At 44.9% G+C, this 23,911-nt stretch overlaps 1 protein-coding gene across 4 annotated transcripts in view; it reads left to right on the forward strand.

Moving 5' to 3' along the window:
* Positions 1-23,911, forward strand: part of LOC121553658 (protein quaking) — a 100,868-nt gene that overhangs the window by 58,275 nt on the left and 18,682 nt on the right. For all 4 annotated transcript variants that reach the window (XR_005997557.2, XM_041866943.2, XM_041866944.2 and 1 more), the window contains exon 4: positions 4,660-4,803. Coding sequence is in view for 3 of the 4 variants with exons in the window: in XM_041866943.2 (XP_041722877.1) it covers positions 4,660-4,803 (144 nt within the window). In the remaining variant the exon portion in view is untranslated. The remainder of the gene's footprint in view (positions 1-4,659; positions 4,804-23,911) is intronic.

The following is a 23,911-nucleotide window of genomic DNA, read 5'->3' on the forward strand; positions in this document are numbered from 1 at the left end:
GATGCTTAATGTGAGTCTGTAAGGAGAGTTTACGGTCTAACCAGACACCTAGGTATTTGTAGTTGTCCACATATTCTAAGTCAGACCCGCCGAGAGTAGTGATTTTAGTCAGGCGGGCGGGTGCAAGCAGCGTTCGATTGAAGAGCATGCATTTAGTTGTACTAGCGTTTAAGAGCAGTTGGAGGCCACGGAAGGAGTGTTGTATGGCATTGAAGCTCGTTTGGAGGTTTGTTAACACAGTGTCCAATGAAGGGCCAGATGTATACAAAATGGTGTCGTCTGCGTAGAGGTGGATCTGAGAGTCACCAGCAGCAAGAGCGACATCATTGATATACACAGAGAATAGAGTTGCCTCGAGAATTTAACCCTGTGGCACCCCCATAGAGACTGCCAGAGGTCCAGACAACAGGCCCTCCGATTTAACACATTGAACTCTATCTGAGAAGTAGTTGGTGAACCAGGCGAGGCAGTCATTTGAGAAACTAAGGCTATTTAGTCTGCCAATAAGAATGCGGTGATTGACAGAGTCAAAAGCCTTGGCCAGGTTGATGAAGACGGCTGCACAGTACTGTCTTTTATCGATTGCGGTTATTATATCGTTTAGGACCTTGAGCGTGGGCATGGGCAAGTTGCAGCGGAGGGTGCAGAGCTGGTGGCCGGGGTAGGGGTAGCCAGGTGGAAAGCATGGCCAGCAAAATGCTTCTTGAAATTGTCGATTATCATAGATTTATCGGTGGGGACAGTGTTTCCTATCCTCAGTGCAGTGGGTAGCTGGGAGGAGGTGCTCTTATTCTCCATGGAATTTACAGTGTCCCAAAACTTTTTGGAGTTAGTGCTACAGGATGCACATTTCTGTTTGAAAAAGCTAGACTTTGCTTTCTTAACTGATTGTGTATATTGGTTCCTGACTTCCCTGAAAAGTTGCATATCGCGGGGGCTGTTCTCTATAGGTATGGTTTTCATGACATGTTAAAATGCCAGTTAACAATCTAGACAATCTGATTAACACATCTAGTTATTTTTTTCCCCGCCAACTTACGCACTGTGCACTGGGAGTCTCACACACTGAGTGGCTCAGCGGTCTAAGGCACTGCACCCGGGTTCGATCCCGGGCTGTATCACAACCGGCCGTGATCGGGAGTCCCATAGGGCGGCGCACAATTAGCCCAGCATTGTACCGGTTAGGGGAGGGTTTGGCCGGGGTAGGCCGTCATTGTAAATAAGAATTTGTTCTTAACTGACTTGCCTAGTTAAATAAAGGTTAAACAAATAAAATAATAATAAAACACACCAGACACACATCAAACATGTCTGTGTTTTCAGAGTACCTTTTGTGTCTGTTTCAGGCTAAAGGCTTCATTCCAGTTCAACAGAAACAACCGTGATCTGATGTTGCCTGTTCACAGAGACTGTCTCTCTCTCTCTCTCTCTCTCTGGGATAGGTATACAAGCCTCTTTGTAGAGGAACACCACCTTTGATGTCATATACTGTGTGTCCTGTCTTCCACTGCGGTGTCATGGGTTTAGGCAGATCAAAGTGGAGTCTGTTTGGATATGCTGTGTTTTTGTTTGTTTACCGTGTTTTTTTCTCCGTTGTTCAGTAATGGGTGGTGGTTGTTTGTTCTGTAGTTCTGGGTTGACGAGGAAGCAGAGGAGAACATGTCGGAGTTGTATTGTGTTGTTTTATTCCCATCACTGTCGACACGTTTTATGCTAATATTGAGGCTGGAATTGAATGGAACCCACTCATACACTTCTTATTCTAAAAGCTGGAAGCATATTTATGTGACTGGAGTCTACCTAGTACTGGTGGTAATAGGTTTGTACTATAGCTAAAACAATTATGTGGTTTTCTTTGACCAGAGGAAAAGAGCTGCTGCGTTATTACAACAATTCAGGTTCTATTGTATTGAGCCCTGAGACTCAGCGGTGCTGCAGGTCTGTTAGAGAGGAAAGAGAAACAAGATACGGAGTAAAGAGGAGAGTAGAGGGCACCAGGGACTTTGCTTAACCTCCTTTCTGTCTATAGTAGACATTATTGTTTGACCTAGACAGTCACTTTTAGACTCTCACGTGGAGGCACTGAAGTAACACTGGCTATTTTTGCCTCATTTTGAACAGATTAGCTATATTGAATAAAGGAAAGAATGAAACCGTTACACTCTCAGTGAGGTCTGAGGAATGTATGGATTTCAATGGGCTCATAGAGCTTACGCGCCTCCCTTTTAGAACTCTTCTCTTCTGGCACTTTAACCTGTCATGAAAACCATACCTATATAGAAATATTTTTGGGAACACTTTACTTGACACCCAGCGTCATAACACGTAATATGTCATAACAACTCACATAACTTGTCATAACCTGTCATAATATGGTCATAACACTGTCATGACCCATATATTTACACCTGTTGTGACATATATTGCATTATTTTATGGCTGGTTATGACACCTACATAAGCGTGTCAAAACCCACATTTATTCAAATGTATTTTTCCCCTCCCAAGAAGTTTCCTTTGTTTGAAAGTTATAATTTGGAGGGGGCAAATTACCCATACATGCATACAGACATGAATTATTGATTGTTGATCATATTTGACCATTGATCGTCATCAAAACGCATATACTGAGTGTACAAAACATTAGGAACACCTGCTCTTTCCATGACATACCCTAACCAGGTGAATCCAGGTGAAAGCTATGATCCCTTATTGATGTCACCTGTTAAATCCAGTGTGTCAAGAACTGCAAAGCTGCTGGGTTTTTCATGATCAACAGTTACCCTGTGTGTATCAAGAATGGTCCACCACCCAAAGGACATCCAGCCAACTTGACACATCTGTGGGAAGTATTGGAGTCAACATGGGCCAGCATCCCTATAGAACGCTTTCAACACCTTGTAGAGTCCATGACCTGACGAATTGAGGCTGTTCTGAGGGGAAAAAGGGGGTGCAACATAATATTAGGAAGGTGTTCCTAATATTTTCTGTACTCAGTGCATGTGGCCTACACTGAACAAAAATATAAACGCAACATGCAACCTTTTTTTTTTTTACTGAGTTACAGTTCATATAAGGAAATCAGTCAATTGAAATAAATAAATTAGTCCCTAATCTATGGATTTCACATGACTGGGAATACAGATATGCATCTGTTGATCACAGATACCTAAAAAAAGTAGGGGCATGGATCAGAAAACCAGTTAGTATCTGGTGTGACCACTATTTGCCCCATGCAGCGCGACACATCTCCTTCGCATAGAGTTGATCAGGCTGTTGATTGTGGCCTGTGGAATGTTGTCCCACTCCTCTTCAAGGGCTGTGCGAAGTTGCTGGATATTGGTGGGAACTGGAACACGCTTCTGTACACGTCAATCCAGTGCATTCCAAATATGCTCAATGGGTGACATGTCTGGTGAATATGCAGGCCATGGAAGAACTGGGACATTTTCAGCTTCCAGGAATTGTGTACAGATCCTTGCGATATGGGGCCGTGCATTATCATGCTGAAACATGAGGTGATGGCAGCGGATGAATGGCACAACAATGGGCCTCCGGAGCTCGTCACGGTATCTCTGTGCATTAAAATTGCCATTGATAAAATGCAATTGTGTTCGTTGTCCGTAGCTTATACCTGCCCATACGATAACCCCACCGCCACCATGGGGCACTCTGTTCATCTGCCCAGTACAGTTGAAACCGGGATTCATCCGTGAAGAGCACACTTCTCCAGCGTGCCAGTGGTCATCGAAGGTTAGCATTTGCCCACTGAAGTCGGTTACGAGCCGAAATGCAGTCAGGTCAAGACCCTGGTGACGATGACACGCACGCATATGAGCCTCCCTGAAACTGTTTCTGACAGTTTGTGCAGAAATTCTTTGGTTGTGCAAACCCACAGTTTCATCAACTGTCCAGGTGGCTGGTCTCAGACGATCCCGCAGGTGAAGAAGCTGGATGTGGAGGTCCTGGGCTGGCGTGGTTAAACGTGGTCTGCGGTTGTGAGGCCGGTTGGACGTACTACCAAATTCTCTAAACCAACGTTGGAGGCGGCTTATGGTAGAGAAATTAACATTAAATTCTCTGGCAACAGCTCTGGTAAACATTTCTGCAGTCAGCATCCCAATTGCACGCTCCCTCAAAACTTGAGACATCTGAGGCATTTTGTTGTGTGACAAAACTGCACATTTTAGAGTGGCCTTTTATTGTCCCCAGCACAAGGTGCACCTGTGTAATGATCATGCTGTTTAATCAGCTTCTTGATATGCCACGCCTGTCAGGTGGATGGATTATCTTGGCAGAAATTGAGAAATGCTCACTAACAGGGATGTAAACAAATATTTGCACAACATTTGAGAGAAATAAGCATTTTGTGCATATGGAAAAATTCTGGAATCTTTTATTTTAGCTCATGAAACATGGGACCAACACTTTACATGTTGCATTTATATTTTTGTTCAGTATATTTACCAGACACAGATTAAGCCTGCTTCTAGACTAAAACGCTCTACTCCATTGAGAATGCTTTTAGTCCTAGACTAGGCTTAATCTGTGTCTGGGAAACCAGCCCATGAAGTACAGCCTCTCGACTTGTTTTGAACTATTTTTCTCCATTCTCTCCATTCCCCCCTCTATGCCCCCCCATCCCCCCCCTCACACTCAGGAGGAGCAGAACCGAGGCAAGCCCAACTGGGAGCACCTCAACGAGGACCTGCATGTCCTGATCACGGTGGAGGATGCACAGAACCGCGCTGAGATCAAGCTGAAGAGGGCCGTGGAGGAGGTCAACAAACTACTGGTGCCTGCGGTGAGTCAGTAGCCCCGTGTCACTTCCTGTTGCCGAGGGCCCATGATGCAGGGCTCAGAAGAAAGCTCTCGTAAATGTCATCAATCAGATGTGTTTATTTAAAGAGCTGAAATTTATGGCATGTGTATTATTATATTAAGGAAGCAAATATCAAGTGGTAAAAATTAATTGGTTGTAGTTCACTCTAGATCATATTTCTGTGCTAAAAGAGTCATGTGCAAGATTATGTGCCATAATGTGCGTGCGCGTGTGCATGCAAAAATGGTCATCACTCTTGCAGTGAAATTACGTATTAGCCAACAGCTTAATATTAGAATTTCATTCAAATGAGCTGAGATTTTTAGAATCAGCGCAAAAGCAATTGCCCTTTAAAACCAATTACTGCTGATTGCACATTCAAGTAGTCAGGTTTTATGTCAGTGACTAAAGCTATACGACTATATTGATATCCTCAAAAAAACATACAGCGCTTTCTTTTATAGAGAAATCAATACCAAAGACGTTCATTTGTGTGTGTGTGCGTGCATGCGCGAGGGCTTGCGTGCGGGCAGGCGAGAGAGCGAGAGAGAGATGTTTTTGCTGATCCACATGTTCTCCCTTTCATTTCCTTGGGTGTCACTTGATGAACAGGAAGTGAGACTTTTCATCAAAGTTAGAAAGGGGAAGTTTAGGAAGGAGCCTGTAGGATGGTGTCATCATCTCAGTCTGCTGTTCAGGCTTCCTCACCCTCAGTAGAGCAAAGAGGGACTATTTTAGTTTCTTAAAGCATGGCGACTTAAAGGAGAAAAACTGCCTTTTGGTCAAATAATAAATGACTAAGGGTTGAAATAGCACATGAGATTCACCACCAATGGTCTCTAGTTATGTGTGTGTGTGCACAGATTGAAATAACCTACAGGACATGTGTGTGGTTGAGTCATAATCTGTGTCGTTGGCAGAGGGAATGAATGATGATGAAATAGTGTTGAAATAGGATGATGGGTGAATGAGTCAACCTGTGTATTCACTCATGGAGGAATCTTTGTATCATATTACATGTGTTCTTCATTGATACAGTACACCCCACCATAGATGAATGACCATGCTGGATTTTCATGTGTAGCCTACAGTTAGCATGATGTCTCCGAGCTTAGCAGGCCCAAGTCTCCCAACCCACCTGTTAATTATGTTTCTGGGAAGTGAAAAATTGGTTCCTTGTCTGTGTCTGTCAGGAGTCCATTTGGGAGAACGTGACATTGGAGGGCCTCCATAAGATCATGTGATTGGCCGGCTGGGCCCTATGGGGTCTTAGGTGCTCTCTGGGTTATGAAAGGTGTCATATACATATCCTGACAGGCTGCTAACACAGAGAGCATGACCAGTGTAGCTGGCCTCATTGATCAAATTACCACTCATAAATTAATGACGAACACAAGAATAGTAAGGTCAGGCATCTGAGGAACCTGGATGGGAGGCAAGGTGTGTGTGTGTGTGATTTTGTATTTACTGTACGTAGGTCTGTGCTGTAATGAACAGGGAGAGGTTACCAACTTTAGTTAGTTGGAAGCAGGGCTGATGTGGGAGGGAATGACTCACTCACTGGCTAATGAGGAACAGATTAGGAAATGAGATGACATGATCATCAGCCCATCACAGGGCCACAGCAGTCATACACACCCTGCTAGTGGTAGATATAGGACTAGTACTGCTATGAGAGTTTTCATTTGTGTTTATAGTAGGTTTTGTTGCTTGTCAAGGAAAGTTTTCAAACCACATAATTTAGGATGTTTTTTTCTCAAGAACAGAAAGCCTTCAAGCTGTTCCAGGCGTTGCGCTGATGAGGATAAGCAAAAAAAAGTTTGTTTGATGGCGAATGTTGTTCAAGTGACAATGGAAAGGGACAATGGAAAGTATTTATTTAAACTTTTTCATTGTCTAGTTGCTTGAAAACAGCTGTTTTAAAAGACTGTGAAGTGATGAGGCATATCTGCTGCTTTGCCTTGGTACGGCAGAAATAAAGCTAGGGCTCCGCCTCACTGGGCTGCCATAGCAACAGCCCTCTGGCCACCTCCAATAGGGATGTCACTCTCCCTCGGGCCTCAAGCTTCCACCACAACAGACATTAGTGTTCTGGCTATCAGAGTAGAGATACCAACATCCTAAAGGTAAAACCACTGTAAAACCACAGTCTCTGTTGTCCCCGCTGCTCCGAAACCCACCCACATGACAGTATCTCTCTCTTCTTCCCTCTCCCGTCTCCCCTATCGCCTTCCCCTCTACCCTCTACCATCTCCTCTCTCCCTTTCTCCTCTACCCTCTACCTCTCCTCTCCGCTCTCATCTAGCCTCTCCCCCCTTCCTCACCTCCTCTCCCCTCAACCCTCTCTCCCCTCTAGCATCTTCTCTCTCCCACCATCCTCCTCTCCCCCTAACCCCTCCTCCTCTCATTGGGGCCAGTGTGATCTTATGCATAGGCCCTGGCTTGGAGGTAGCGTGTGTGAGTTAAGGAGTGAACTCTCCAACCCTGTGGTAAAATCCATTAACGGGACCAGTGTTTGCCTCCAGGGTCTTGTCGCAGACAAAGAAAATAAGAAGGGGATGTGTTTTTCCCGCTGTTTGCGTAAAGATAACAGCCAGTAGCTTTTCCTCTCCAACTCTCCTAAAGAGCTTCTTAATCCCTGCTGAAATTTACATACAGATTGAACGCGTCAGGTGACATTCTATCTGCCAGTTCTACTCCTCCGTCAGTTGGGCAGTGGAGTGACACAGGTTGCTGGGAGTTTTCTATCTCTAGGCATATAGGATAGATGCCTGCCATGGTGCATAGCAATTTACATATTTGATGGAATTACATTAGCACACTGGTTGATGGTACACTATTATGAATCGGTTGAGCTGTCAGTTGTGGTTCCCATTTAGAACCTTCAGGTTCAGTTTCATACGATGCATACTTGATGCATACACTCATGAACTACATCTAGCTCCAAATAGCTTGCAATCACATCACCTACATAGCAATCACATCACCTACTAAGAACCATAAAGACATAAAATCTCTACGCTGAGAACATTATCATCATCAGTAGCAGTCCCTGTGTGCTTGCAGCATTCAGTGACCAGCAACCGTGCCAAAAGCAATTATCATCACTGGCATCGTAGCATGAGTAAGACCAGTCCCCGGTGTGACTATGCCGACTGTCTGGCAGTACTACTCCCTCTGCAATCGTCAGTTTGCCACTGAGCCATACAAAATGAGGGGGACATAATCATGTGTGTGTATAAATGTGTGCGTGCACTCTAGCAGGAGTGTGCGCAACTCCCTGACTTACAACATCTGCAGGGGCGCAACTTTGGTTTTAGAAGTGGGGGGACATTTTATTTTATTTAAGGTTTTATCCATTTACGTCATATAGCAGACGCTCTTATCCAGAGCGACTTACAAATTGGTGCATTCAACATGATAGCCAGTGGGACAACCACTTTTATTTTATTTTTTGTGGGGAGGGGGGGGTAGAAGGATTACTTTTATACTATTCCAGGTATTTCTTAAAGAGGTAGGGTTTCAAGTGTCTCCGGAAGGTGGTCAGTGATAAACACTCCAAACAGCCTACCCGACACTCGGAGGCGTCCACATGGTCCTAAAGCACACTGTTGCCTCATTTTGTATCACATTCCAATGATAAACCTGGGGGGGACAAAAATGCAATTTCAGAATGTGGGGGGGTGGGGGGTTTTTGGGTGGGACATGTCCCCCCCGTCCCCAATGAAAGTTGCGCCCCTGCTCATCTGCAAGAGATTGTCTCAAAGAAGAAAATAAACTCAGATCTAAAATGTACTATACTCATAAAGTGTCTTCAGTAGTACATATGATTTATAGGGACATTGTGTCTTAAGATTGTCCAACAGCCAAAGAAGGTGGTGGTAAGTCAGTCAGCTGATGTTAGCCTGTCAGACCCCTCTATCTGTCCACTGCTTGTATTAACCTTTACACTGACCTTAACCGTGTGAATCATCCCCATCACAGCCATGCATTTAACCCTTAAACCTCCCCTACACCAGCGTATCACAAAGACTCACATGCGTGAATTCCTAGTACAGTAAATAGAAAGATGTGCATCTTCAGCACTAGGCTGTGTGTGTGTATATGCGTGAGTTAATAGTGCCGACCCCGGGGACGGCCAGGAGGACGCGGAGCAGGGCGAGCAGGATGGCGACGGTGGAAATCCCGTAACATGGAGGGATCGAGGATACCCCTCACCGGGACCCAGCACCGTTCCTCCGGACCGTACCCCTCCCACTCCACGAGGTACTGAAGGCCCCCCACCCGACGCCTCGAATCCAGGATGGAACGGACAGAGTACGCCAGGGCCCCCTCGATGTCCAGAGGAGGTGGAGGGACCTCCCGCACCTCAGACTCCTGGAGCGGACCAGCCACCACCGGCCTGAGGAGAGACACATGAAACGAGGGGTTAATACGGTAATCAGGGGGAAGTAATAACCTATATGTGACCTCGTTGACTCTCCTCAGGACTTTGAACGGCCCCACAAACCGCTGCGAACTCCCTGTAGTCCTCCAACGTGGCTCCCCCTTCGTTCGACACTGCGTTGACCCACTCCAGGGCTTTCCCACGGAGGCAGGAAACGAGGACGGACACCTTCTCCCGCTCCGATGGTGCCGGCCTGATGCTGGCGAAGTAAAGCTCCAATTGGAGGAGGAATCCCTGGCACAGCGCTGCCGTCCCATCAAACGCCTGTGGTCGGGATATCTGGATCCCTCCGGGTGCTGGGGTGTAGGTGGCTGGATCCGGTTGGCCAGCTGGTCTCGACAGATCGGGTCTGTTCCTCTCCAGGTGTTGGACGACCTGAAGAACCCGAACCGTCACTTCCCCCAAGCTGGCCAGCATCGTGGAGTGCTCCTGGTCCCGTGCCACGACTCCAGGCATGCGCTCTTCTCCCGCTGACTCCATAGCGGGTGGGTGATTCTGTGATAGAGTCAGGCGCAGGAGAGTAATACGCATCCAAAACGTTTATTCAGTTGCACAAGCATGCGACAACAAAACTCAGGCACAGGGGAAATATCTACCCTGGCAACAATAAGGTAAGGGTAGCTCAACCAAGCTACACACAGCTCACAACAAACAATCACCCACACAGACAAGGAAGCAGAGGGAACACTTATACAATAACTAATTGGGGATAAGGACCAGGTGTGTGTGATTAATTAGACAAGACTAGTGGAGTGATGATAAATGGATCGGCAGCAGCTAGTAAGCCGGTGACGACGAACGCCGAAACCTGCCCGAACAAGGAGGGGAGGCAGCCTCGGCGGAAGTCGTGACAAAAGCACTCATGCCAACAGCAAATTCTGCCAACTTCTGCCACCTGCCGTAATCAGTCCCTGCAGGATTTTACATTTTTCTTTTTGTGAAAGTTGTGGGCACATTTTTTTGATTTTGCTACAGCAATTCGGATCGTTTGCATGGCTATTTGCGATAATTTTTGTCCCATTTATCATTAAATCTATGATGGGCGAAAAGTTTGTTGACGTGTGGCTTGATTTAACCATTTTATGCAGCAAATGTGCGGTGGTTGGTTTAAATTACGAACCTTCTTTTTGTTTTTGGGTGGTCTAACAGTTTTATGCAGTAATATTGTGGTGATTTGACTGGTTTATATGCCGTAATAGTGCAGTGATTCATCCAATTTTGCAAGCCCTCGCATAATTGGCAAGGAATTGTTGTATTTTGCACACAAAAAATGCGATTGCAGAATGGCAAAATCCTGGAAGGACTGCTTAATGCTGTCACTGACAGCAGTGGAGGCTCTCTCTGCTGCCTGTCTCTCCCTGTGCCTCCCAGTGAACAGTAGTAGCAGCAGTAGCAGGCAGACTCAGAGCCTAAACGGCCGGCGCTTTAATTAAAGTCCTGTCTATCAGCAGGGCCCCGCAATGGCTCCTGGCCCCCACCACTCTGACAGATAGAGGCAGGCTCTAATTGTCAGGGCCCAAAGATCAAGTGGAATTAAAATGGTGTGTGTCTGTGGGGTGGTGGGGGGTGGGGGGTGGAGGATAGTGTGTGTGCCCCTCATCCCACCCCGTAGTCTTGGCCAGCTGTGCCAGTGTAGTGTTTGAGTGAGGCGAACCTGAGTAAACACACACACTGCCTCTGGGACTCAAACCTCCTGCAGCCCAGCCCAGCCTGTCAGTCAAGTCTCCTCCTTAGCTCCTAGCGGAGGTCGAATATCTACAATTGACAGTTTTTATTAAACACTTGCTGTCTCGAGGGAAACCCTGAGTGGTTCACTCCATTTCTTGGTTTTGTCAGCTTTTTTTTCTTTCCATCTTTCTCTGTCTCACTCGCTCTCTGTTTCTCACTCTCTCACTGTCACGCTCATTCTCAAACTCACATACTCCACACAATCTATCCATAAACTGTCGTCTCAACATTTTACACTCTGATACTACAAGCTTGAACTGGTACTATAATATTATGTGCACACACACACACACACACACACACACACACACACACACAGAGAGAGACACATACACACACACACACATACACACACACATATATACACGCATTTTCTCTTGTCTGAAAAGGCCTTGAGTGCTCCTGAGATTCTAGGAGGCTAGGTGCATTGGTCCAAAGCCCGGGCCACTTGTGAATTTTAGTTAGAGTCTACATCTGCAAGTTTCCAGCGGAGGGATTTCCCAGCATGTTCCGTTCAATGGGGGTTAGTCACAGACAGCTGACACATTGTAGACAGGATCAAATACACTCTCGCTCGCATACTTTAAAGGGGCTGGATATGCCTCTGCAATTCCCGCACATCCTTAGGGGGTTGGGAACTTGATTAAAATCAATTCAGTGTACAAGAATCAGCCATGTGTTAGGTGAGAGAGGCGAGGGAAGCTGAGGGAAGCATCAGTATTTGTACTCTTGTTATATTATGAGAAGAGAGAGCAGTGCAGAATGGCTGAACAAAAACCCACTGGTTTGTGGGAGTTCCCATCTGTTCCCTTTGCAGCACAATAGAGCCTCTCTTGCATGACATGTTTTTCTGCTGCTCACTGTTTCTGAGAATGCGGAGCCCCAACCCAGGACCCTTGAGGGAGGGTCAGCCCAGCTGAATAGAGTTCAGATGTGCGTGAGACTTGGTCGGTGTGTGTGTTTAGGTGGGGTGGCTGGCTGGTGTCCGTGCGTGCGTGTGTGCGTGCATGCATGTACACTACTGGTCCAAAGTTTTAGAACACCTACTCACTCAAGGGTTTTCTTTATTTTTACTATTTTCTACATTGTAGAATAAAGTGAAGACATCAGAACTATTAAATAACACATATGGAATCATGTAGTAACCAAAAAAGTGTTAAACAAATCAAAATATATTTTATATTTGAGATCTTTCAAATAGCCACCCTTTGCCTTGATGACAGCTTTGCACACTCTTGGCATTCTCTCAACCAGTTTCACCTGGAATGCTTTTCCAACAGTCTTGAAGGAGTTCCCACATATGCTGAGCACTTGTTGGCTGCTTTTCCTTCACTCTGCGGTCCAACTCATCCCAAACCATCTCAATTGGGTTGAGGTCGGGTGATTGTGGAGGCCAGGTCATCTGATGCAGCACTCCATCACTCTCCTTCTTGGTCAAATAGCCCTTAAACAGCCTGGAGGTGTGTTGGGTCATTGTCCTGTTGAAAAACAAATGATAGTCCCACTAAGCCCAAACCAGATGGGATGGCGTATTGCTGCAGAATGCTGTGGTAGCCATGCTGGTTAAGTGTGCCTTGAATTCTAAATAAATCACAGACAGTGTCACCAGCAAAGCACCCCCACACCATAACACCTCCTCCTCCGTGCTTTACGGTGGGAAATACACATGCGGAGATCATCCGTTCACCCACACCGCGTCTCACAAAGACACGGCGGTTGGAACCAAAAATCTCAAATTTGGACTCCAGACCAAAGGACAAATTTCCACCGGTCCATTGCTCGTGTTTCTTGGCCCAAGCAAGTCTCTTCTTCATATTGGTGTCCTTTAGTAGTGGTTTCTTTGCAGCAATTCCTTGAACGCCTGATTCACACAGTCTCCTCTGAACAGTTGATGTTGAGATGTGTCTGTTACTTGAACTCTGTGAAGCATTTATTTGGCCTGCAATTTCTGAGGCTGGTAACTCTAATGAACTTATCCTCTGCAGCAGAGCTAACTCTGGGTCTTCCATGCCTGTGGCGATCCTCATGAGAGCCAGTTTCATCATAGTGCTTGATGGTGTTTGCGACTGCACTTGAAGAAACATTCAAAGTTGTTGAAATGTTCCGTATTGACTGACCTTCATGTCTTAAAGTAATGATGGACTGTCGTTTCTCTTTGCTTATTTGAGCTATTCTTGCCATAATATGGACTTGGTCTTTTACCCCCACTACCTTGTAACAACACAACTGATTGGCTCAAATGCATTAAGAAGTAAAGAAATTCCACAAATTAACTTTTAACAAGGCACACCTGTTAATTGAAATGCATTCCAGGTGACTACCTCATGAAGCTGGTTGAGATAGTGCCAATTTTAAGAATCTCAAATATAAAATATATTTTTATTTGTTTTAACACTTTTTTGGTTACTACATGATTCCATATGTGTTATTTCATAGTTTTGATGTCTTCACTATTATTCTACAATGTAGAAAATAGTAAAAAATTAAGAAAAAGCCTTGAATAAGTAGGTGTTCTAAATATTTTGACCAGTAGTGTATGCCTTCATGGATACATGTAGAGGTGTATGATTCTGATTCATGTCAGCTTATGCATGTGACTGATCTGCAGCTATGTGAAGTTGTGAGAGAGTGTGTGTGTGTGTGTGTGTGTGTGCGTTGGTAATTGTGTGTCTCCGTATGTGGCTCTGGTTCTTGTATGTGTGAACAGCAGGGACCTCTTCTCTGGTCACATGATTGAGTAGTCATCCAGGTCTTTGAGGCAGAAAGACCATCAAAAGAGCCTTTGTTTACAACTGGAGTGTGGAAATCTTGAGCTGGGCTTTCTGCTCCTTCGGGGCTGGATAATGCTCTCTGTGGGGCTCTCCTGTCCCCTTCCCTGCCCCGCTCTGGGCTTCAGAGTTCATCTCTCCCCATTTCTCTCTGTCTCCCTCTCTCTCGCTCTCTCTCTCTCTCTCTCTGTCTCTCTCTCTCTCATGCTCTCTCAAACACAAAGACAATAACACATTCTCTCCCCCTCTCTTTCCCTCTCTGTTAAATCATTTTGGAGAGTTAAGTATTTCTCACTGAATCAATTCAGTACATGACCCTCCCTGTCCTCGCACCCAATGGCTCCCTCTCTCTTCCTCTCTCCTCCCCTCCTTTACATTGGGTATCTGGCAGAACAAAATGGGGGAATGGGGTGAAAGGGGGTAGAAAATGTGTCTCCGTGGCAACCTGTTGAATGGCTCTCGTCCCGGGCCTTCAAAAGAGCCTGAGCCATGTGACTGTAAAAAGAGAGGCTTGAATTCCTCCCTGACTGCCCCTGTTTTCAGACAGCGATGGGCAGGCAAGGACCCCCCAAGCTCTGGGAAACAAGCTGTCCATCTCTATCGTCACCCTATCGCCTATTTCTCCCCCCTCCTTTTCGTCCCACACCCCCTCCCCTACGGTAGTGAGTGATTAGGCCTGTAAAAAATAGAGTGTTTTGAGAGTCGACAGACAGAGAAATGAATCTAGTGCTGCAGTGCTGTTTTGCTTAGATATAGTATTTCACCAGCTGCCTGACTGCTACCCTGGGGCATGTGTGAATTGTAATGTCACCTCTGAAATAAAGGCCTGTTCTGTACATGTACCTTCTGTCAAGAAAACGTCTAATTTCTCACATACAGGGCGGTTACTGTGTAATGGAACACTTGACTTCAATGCTATTACAGACCTTTGTAAAATGTCAACAATGTACTTTTGTATGTGTGAGAAATGAAGACTGATGTGTTTGTTGAACTTTGCGAGACTGAAATGGAATGGATCATACAACAGCACTCAAAAATGATCCACAAATAAATTAAGAGTGAATTATTTGACTTCTATGTATTTTGTTAGAGATCTATCCATATGACATTTTAGTCATTTAGCAGACTCTTTTTCAAGCGCTTGATCAATAGCAGAAATAAGAGTGTTATTTGCAAAACAATTCAAAATTACCCTATGCACAGAAGCCTTTCACTGTTGCCTAAAAGCTCTCATACCAAACTCAATGTCTCTGAGATACACTCAAAGAAAGTTCATCATGATCCATTAATCCTTAGAATACATAACAGACACAGTCATTTGATATTTGGTATTTTATTAGGATCCCCATTAGCTGTTGCAAAAGCAGCAGCTACTCTTCCTGGGGTCCACACAAAACATGAAACATGACATAATACAGAACATGAATAGACAAGAACAGCTCAAGGACAGAACTACATACATTTAATATCACCATTACAATAGGTAATCCCAACACTGTTCTCACAACAGTCTCTATATCAACACATTTCTTCACTATTACAATCCAGACTGTTTTGCTCTGAAAAGGATAAAGATTAGGTCCTTTTTTGAGAGCGGATAGCAATTCCAGTCCTCCGCCAGACCACCAATTAGAATGCAGCCTTTAAGATGAATAATGGACAAGGACATGCATTTTTAACACGCAAATCTCCTCAAATCAGTTTTTGAAAAGGTAGACAGACAGCCTCAATTGGAAGATTTTAAGACATGTAGAGACAGACAGACAGACAGATTGGGGAGGAAGTGACATCGCTGTGGCGGTCTTTTAGCGTGTTGTGAAGGCTGAGTGGTGTCTTCTACAGGGAGATAAGGGTGCTGGGGCACCGCGGCAGGATGATGCCCGCCATGCCTGTCGTTTAACTGGCATGTGAACCTCAGTGTGTGCCATCTTAGTGGGTAAACAATCCACTGTGCCACTCCAAACACTCAACTGAGTTTAAAGGGAGACTGTTTGCGTTTGTGAAATGTCCGTAATTTTCAAAGACTTGACAAGATGGCACCGACTGACTCGGTCGCCCTGTTTCTATTTTCTAGCCAACTTTTTAGTATTTTGCTTAATTATTTTATTCTTATTTTATTATTTGCTCAGAACGTTTCTAGTATTATTTCCTACAACTTTTGGACATTAGATCGGCGGTTACTCACCAAAAATTTGACCAGAAATGTGACTTCTCTGACCTGAATCCTTTGTTTAGACTTCCCGAGGTAACCCCATTCATCCCATGTGCTACACCAAAACGTTGACACCGAAGGAGAGGGAGGAGAGGTGGGGTTGCAGTCAGGCTCAGGCGGCAAGCAAACCATCCACCGCTTCCAAGTATACATGTATTACTCGCTAATGTTCCTGGACATAAAAGTAGATGAGCTCAGGGTGAGGATCTCCTTTCAGAGAGACATAAGGGACTATAACATACTCTGTTTTACGGAATCATGGCTCTCTTTCCAGATATATTGTCCCAATCCATACAGCCAGCGGGGTTCTCCGTTCATCGTGTGGTCAGGATGAATGAACTCTCTGAGAAAAACAAAGGTGGAGTGGTATGTTTCATGATTAACAACTCATGGTGTGATTAAGGTTACGTACAGGAACAAGTCCTTTTGTTCTCCCGATCTGGAATACCTCACCATCAGTGGAGGCTCCTCAGAGGAGGAAGGGAAGGACCATCCCTTCAGTGAATTTCATAAAAATAAAAATGGTAAAACATTGAAAAACAATACTAAATATATTCACGTCACCAAATAATTTATTAAAACACACTGTTTTGCAATGAAGGTCTACAGTAGCCTCAACAGCACTCTGTAGGGTAGCACCATGGTGTAGCCGGAGGACAGCTAGCTTCCGTCCTCCTCTTGGTACATTGACTTCAATACAAAACCAAGGAGGCTCGTCGTTCTCACCCACTTCCATAGACTTACACAGTAATTATGACAACTTCCGGAGGACGTCCTCCAACCTATCAGAGCTCTTGCAGCATGAACTGACATGTTGTCCACCCAATCAAATGATCAGAGAATGAATCTAGTACTGAAAGCATAAGCTACAGCTAGCTAACTAGCACTACAGTGCATAAAGTTGACTCAAAGAGAGAGAAAGACAATAGTTGAACAGTTTTCAACAAATGAATTTCTTCAAAAATGAAGGAGAAGCGAGAGAGAGAGAGAGAGAGAGAGAGAGAGAGAGAGAGAGAGAGAGAGAGAGAGAGAGAGAGAGAGAGAGAGAGATTTTGTCATTTCACTTACTTAGCTAGCAAATGCAGCTGGCTAGTTTAGTTACTCAAACACCCGGCTCAAACAGAGGGATGCTATGTTAGCTAGCTGGCTATGACTATCCAACACAACACTGGAACTCTTCCAAGTCAAGGTAAGCTTTTGGTTTTATTCATTTATTGCCACCGGGGCCCGCCGGTGTAACTGCTTACTGAATATCCACTGTAACGTTACTGCATGATTGTAGCGGGTTTACTAACGCATTAGTTCTATTAGCTATGTTGACTAGGACGTTACTTTAGCTAATATGGTGACAACGATGTAGGCTGTGTGTAGCGGTTATGATATGGTTTGGCTTGGAAAGGTTTTTTCGCCTGGTCACATACAGCTGATGTGTTGTTCATTGAAGTCCACAAACGAAGGGAAAGGGTGAGAGGAGGAGAGTGCATAGAGGCTAGAATGAATACAACATGGCTGCTATGATCAGGGGTGTATTCATTCCGCCGATTCTGTTGAAAAACATTTCTTAAACGGAAGCAACCGAAACGGGGATAAAAATACCTGAATTTGTCCAATAGAAACTCTCGTTTGCAACTGTTAGACTAATGATTACACCTTAGAAAGGCAAAAGTGTGCAAGGCGGTATTGAATGTGTCACTGCCTGTCCATGTCTCACTGTCTGTCATCTCAAATATTTATCTTGACCTGTGTGCACCTACTTTGTAAACTTTCATTCATAGGCTAGGTTGTAGCAACCTCATGATGGGTATAGGGAAAATTAGAGTATGATGTAGTAGCCTAAACCTATCGATGTTACATTGAACTGGGTGAATGGAATATGAATGACAGTCATCCAACATGCTGTAATAGAAATAAGGCCATGCTCATGAAAAAAATAAGTGTCCTCCCTCATCAACAGCACTGACCGCCACAGCTCACCATCAAATGCCTGACCACATTACCTCCCAAGATAATTTTCTTTGGCTATTGTCACTGCCGTGTATATTCTCCTGCAAGCCGACACCGCGACAGCTCTCAAAGAATTACACTGGACTTTGTGCAAACTGGAAACCGCATATCCTGAGGCCGCATTTATTTTAGCTGGGGACTTTAATAAAGGAAATCTAAGGAAAACGCTCCCGAAATTCTACCAAAACATCTCTTGTGCTACACGTGGAGAAAACACGCTTGACCATTGTTACTCTCCCTTCTGGGATAGCTACAAGGCCCTCCCTCCCCTGCCCTCCCTTCGGCAAATCAGATCACGCCTCCATCCTGCTCCTCCCCGCCTATAGTCAGACACTTAAACAGGAAGCACCTGTGGTAAGGACTGTTCAACGTTGGTCTGAACAATCAGAATCTATGCTTCAAGACTGTTTTGATCACGCAGACTGGGAAAGGTTCCGGGTGGAATAGAATACACTGACTCAGTGACTGGGTTCATCAGGACGTGCATAGAATATGTTTTTCCTACTGTGACGATTAGAACTTATCCAAACCAAAAACCGTGGATCAATGGCAGTATTTGCACAAAACTGAAAGCGCGAACCTCCCTATCCCAGTCTCTTGTCCCCACCTTCTTCAAGATGTCAATCATTGTTCCTGTACCCAAGAAAGCGACGGTAACTGAACTAAAAGACTATCGCCCAGTAGAACTCACTTCTCTCATCATGAAGTGCTTTCAGAGGCTAGTTAAGTATCATATAACCTCCACCTTACCTGACACCCTAGACTCACTACAATTTGCATAATGCCCTAACAGTTCCATGGACGATGCAATCGCCATTGCACTGCACGTTGCCCTATCCCACCTGGACAAGTGGAATACATATGTGAGAATGCTGTTCATCGACTACAGCTCAGCCTTCAACACCATAGTGCCCTCCAAGCTCATCACTAAGATCAGGGCCCTGTGTCTGAACCCTTCCCTGTGCAACTAGGTCCTAGACTTCTTGACGGGCTGACCCCAGGTGGTGAAGGTCATTAACAACACCTCCGTCCACGCTGATCCTCAACACGGGGGCCCCGCAGGGGTGCGTGCTCAGGCCCCTCCTGTTCACCCATGACTACGTGGTCCTCTGTAGCTCAGCTGGTAGAGCACGGCGCTTGTAACGCCAAGGTAGTGGGTTCGATCCCCGGGACCACCCATACACAAAAAAAAGTGTATGCACGCATGACTGTAAGTCGCTTTGGATAAAAAGCGTCTGCTAAATGGCTTATTATTATTTACGTGGATACGCATGTCTCCAACTCAATCAACAAGTTTTCTGACGACACAACAGTGGTAGGCCTGATTACCAACAATGATGACAGCCCAGGTGGAGTGGTGACACGAAAATAACCTTTCCCTCAATGTCAACAAAATGAAGGAGCTGATCGTAGACTATAGGAGACAGCAGAAAGAGCACGCCCCCATCCACATCGACAGGGCCGCAGTGGAGAGGGTCAAAAGCTTCAAGTTCTTTTGCGTGCACATCACTGAGGATCTGAAATTGTCCCTCCACACTTACAGCGTGTTGAAGAAGACGCAACAGCATCTTGGCCCCTAAGACCCTCACAAACTTCTACAGATACACCATCAAGAGCATTCTATCGGGCTGTATCACCGCCTGGTACGGCAACTGTACCGCCCCCGCAACCGCAGGGCTCTCCCGAGGGTGGTGCGGTCAGAGCAACGCAACACCGGTGGCACACTGCCTGCCCCCCAGGACATATACAGCACTGGTGATCACATGAAGGCCAAGATGATCATCAAGGACCTCAGCCACCCGAGCCACGACCTGTTCACCCCGCTACCATCTAGAAGGCGGGGACAGCACAGGTGCATCAAAGCTGGGACCGAGAGCCTGAAAAACAGCTTCTATCTCAAGGCCATCAGACTGTTAAACAGTCATCACTAGCCGGCCTCTGCCCGGTACTCTACCCTGCACATTAGAGACTGCTGCCCTACATAGAGTCATTGAACACTGGTCACTTTAATAATGTTTACATACTGTTTTACCAACTTTATATTATATATAATGTATTTTAGTCATAGCTCATCCTATATAACTACTGCTGTAAACACCTTTCTATGCATATACTGTCCATACTGTCTATACACACTATATACAGTTGAAGTCGGAAGTTTACATACACTTAGGTTGGAGTCATTAAAACTCGTTTTTCAACCACTCCACAAATTTCTTGTTAACAAACTATAGTTTTGGCAAGTAGTTTAGGACATCTACTTTGTGCATGACACAAGTAATTTTTCCAACAATTGTTTACAGACAGATTATTTCACTTATAATTCACTGTGTCACAATTCCAGTGGGTCAGAAGTTTACATACACTAAGTTGACTGTGCCTTTAAACAGCTTGGAAATTTCCAGAAAATGATGTCATGGCTTTAGAAGCTTCTGATAGGCTAATTGACATCATTTGAGTCAATTGGAGGTGTACCTGTGGATGTATTTCAAGGCCTACCTTCAAACTCAGTGCCTCTTTGCTTGACATCATGGGAAAATCAAAAGAAATCAGCCAAGACCTCAGATAAAAGAATTGTAGACCTCCACAAGTCTGGTTCATCCTCGGGAGAAATTTCCAAACGCCTGAAGGTACCACGTTCATCTGTACCAACAATAGTACGCAAGTATAAACACCATGGGACCATGCAGCCATCATACCGCTCAGGAAGGAGACGCGTTCTGTCTCCTAGAGATGAACGTGATGCGAAAAGTGCAAATCAATCCCAGAACAACAGCAAAGGACCTTGTGAAGATGCTGGAGGAAACAGGTACAAAAGTATCTATATCCACAGTAAAACAAGTCGTATATCGACATAACCTGAAAGGCTGCTCAGCAAGGAAGAAGCCACTGCTCCAAAACCGCCATAAAAAAGCCAGACTACGGTTTGCAACTGCACAAAGATCGTACTTTTTGGAGAAATGTCCTCGGGTCTGATAAAACAAAAATAGAACTGTTTGTCCATAATGACCATTGTTATGTTTGGAGGAAAAAGGGGGTGGCTTGCAAGCCGAAGAACACCATCCCAACCGTGAAGCACGGGGGTGGCAGCATCATGCTGTGGGGGTTCTTTGCTGCAGGAGGGACTGGTGCACTTCACAAAATAGATGGCATCATGAGGAAGGAAAATAATGTGGATATATTGAAGCAACATCTCAAGACATCAGTCAGGAAGTTAAAGCTTGGTCGCAAATGGGTCTTCCAAATGGACAATGACCCCAAGCATACTTCCAAAGTTGTGGCAAATGGCTTAAGGACAACAAAGTCAAGGTATTGGAGTGGCCATCACAAAGCCCTGACCTCAATCCTATAGAACATTTGTGGGCAGAACTGAAAAAGCGTGTGCGAGCAAGGAGGCCTACTCCTGAGTGGCGCAGTGGTCTAAGGCACTGCATCGCAGTGCTAACTGTGCCACTAGAGATCCTGGTTCGAATCCAGGCTCTGTCGCAGCCGGCCGCGACCGGGAGACTCATGGGCGGCGCACAATTGGCCCAGCGTCGTCCAGGGTAGGGGAGGGAATGGCCGGCAGGGATGTAGCTCAGTTGATAGAGCATGGCGTTTGCAACGCCAGGGTTGTGGGTTCGATTCCCACGGGGGGCCAGTATAAAAAAATATATATGTATTCACTAACTGTAAGTCGCTCTGGATAAGAGCGTCTGCTAAATGACTAAAATGTAAATGTAAATGTAAACCTGACTGAGTTACACCAGCTCTGTCAGGAGGAATGGGCCAAAATTCACCCAACTTATTGTGGGAAGCTTGTGGAAGGCTACCCGAAACGTTTGACCCAAGTTAAACAATTTAAAGGCAATGCTACCGAATACGAATTGAGTGTATGTAAACTTCTGACCCACTGGGAATGTGATGAAATAAATAAAAGCTGAAATAAATCATTCTCTCTACTATTATTCTGACATTTCACATTCTTAAAATAAAGTGGCGATCCTAACTGACCTAAAACAGGGAATTTTTACTAGGATTAAATGTCAGGAATTGTGAAAAACGTATTTGGCTAAGGTGTATGTAAACTTTCGACTTCAACTTTAAGTAAGCCAGTGTGTTTGCCTGCACTGTATGCCTCTGATCGTAGGTGTGCATGTGTGTGTGAGTGTGTGTTTGTGAGTGTGTGTGTCCGTGCGTGCGTGTGTGTGTGCGTGCGTGTTTGTGTGTGCGTGTCCAATTGGCTAGTGCAGATTCTAGCTGTGTAGCTGGCAGGCATAACTAAATGAAACAAGGAAAAGTTTTGTGCACCATCCATTCCTAATGTACCTGTGAATGTAGATCACTCTCTCCTTTTGTGTCATTGCTCTTGCTCTTCACCCAAAACATAAATTGTCATTCACTGAAGTCATAAAACCCCAACCTTACTGGGCTTGTGTGTAAATCTTTCTAACCTTGGGGACAAGGAGAAGTAGGTTCCATTTCAATGACCTAGCAGCATGGTATGAGAGGGAAAGGGGCACGTTAATACTGTCCTATTTTAGACGATAGCCAACCTTAATAACAACCTTATCATAATAACCAACCTTACCACTGAAAATTACACAATCTTACACCTATGCTGATAGTATTACAGATGCCATAGGATTCACTACACCCATGTTAGACAAAGTTAGATACATAATAGCTTTATTATATTACAGGCTTGTGTTTATACAGCAACTCATATAAAAACACGCTCCAACAGGTCTCCTGTATACTTAAGAAAGCCTTTATATGCGATCACACAACTTGCTAATGACGTACAATTCATAAAACGGATGAATTGATATTAATTGATTGTGCTATTAACCTTATCAAACCATGTTAGCATCTCAACACTAGCCTGTCCTTCATTCTATCTCCCAGTCATCAGTGATGCAGTCGTGTCCAAGCATTCCACCAGGGCAGCCTATTAACATGCAGAGATCACACACAGTAACCTCATGCACTGGGGACACCACTCCGCTCCCTCTCTCTCTCCCTCTCTCTTTTTTTCCAAAGTCAATCAACATGAAAGCTCCACGCGCCCCGAGCAGCACAGGGAACTCTCAAAGATTATCAGGCGAGATGCTGAACGCTTCCTTAAGTTTCCCCCCTCCCCTTCACTTCCTGTGACCAACCATGACTTTGAATTCTCACCCAGTTTCCAATAAGTGTGTGAGAGAGCACACAGTGGCTAGTTACCATACACACAATACGCCTACACACACAGGTGGACAAATATACTTAGCTAGTCCTCATCTGTCAGTAAGTACACACTACCCATGTACAGTACATTCTGAAAGTATTCAGACCCCTTCCCTTTTTCCACATTTTGTTACGTTACAGCCTTATTCTAAAATGGATTACATGCACTGTCAACTGTGGGACCTTCTATATACAGGTGTGTGCCTTTCCAAATCATGTCCAATCAAATGAATACTTATGTAAATAAGGTATTTCTGTTTTTTATTTTTAATAAATGTGCAAACATTTCAAAAAAACTGTTTTCGCTTTGTCATTATGGGGTATTGTGTGTAGATTGATGAGGAAAAACAACAATTTAATCAATTTTACAATAAGGCTGTAATGTAACAAAATGTGGAAAATGTAAAGGGGTCTGAATACTTTCCGAATGCACTGTACATATCATGTACATATGCAAACACATGCCAATAGTTCAGGGTTGTTGTGATAGGTTAAACAAAATCTGTAATTTCAAGGCATAACCACACACACACAAGCAAACACACACACCCACACACACACCTCTTTCCCTGTGACCCTCAGTCATGTCCTGTCCAACCAGGAAATACTTTCCCCCCGCCCAACCCCAGACTGTTCTCAGAATAACCTGTGGTCTAATTTTACCCTCCTCATCTCTCTTCATTGTGTTAGCCCGGAGACAAAGGAGAGACAGCCAGAGTATGT

This window comes from Coregonus clupeaformis, chromosome 37 (genome assembly GCF_020615455.1).
Source record: "Coregonus clupeaformis isolate EN_2021a chromosome 37, ASM2061545v1, whole genome shotgun sequence".
Classification (NCBI taxonomy): Eukaryota; Metazoa; Chordata; class Actinopteri; order Salmoniformes; family Salmonidae; genus Coregonus; species Coregonus clupeaformis.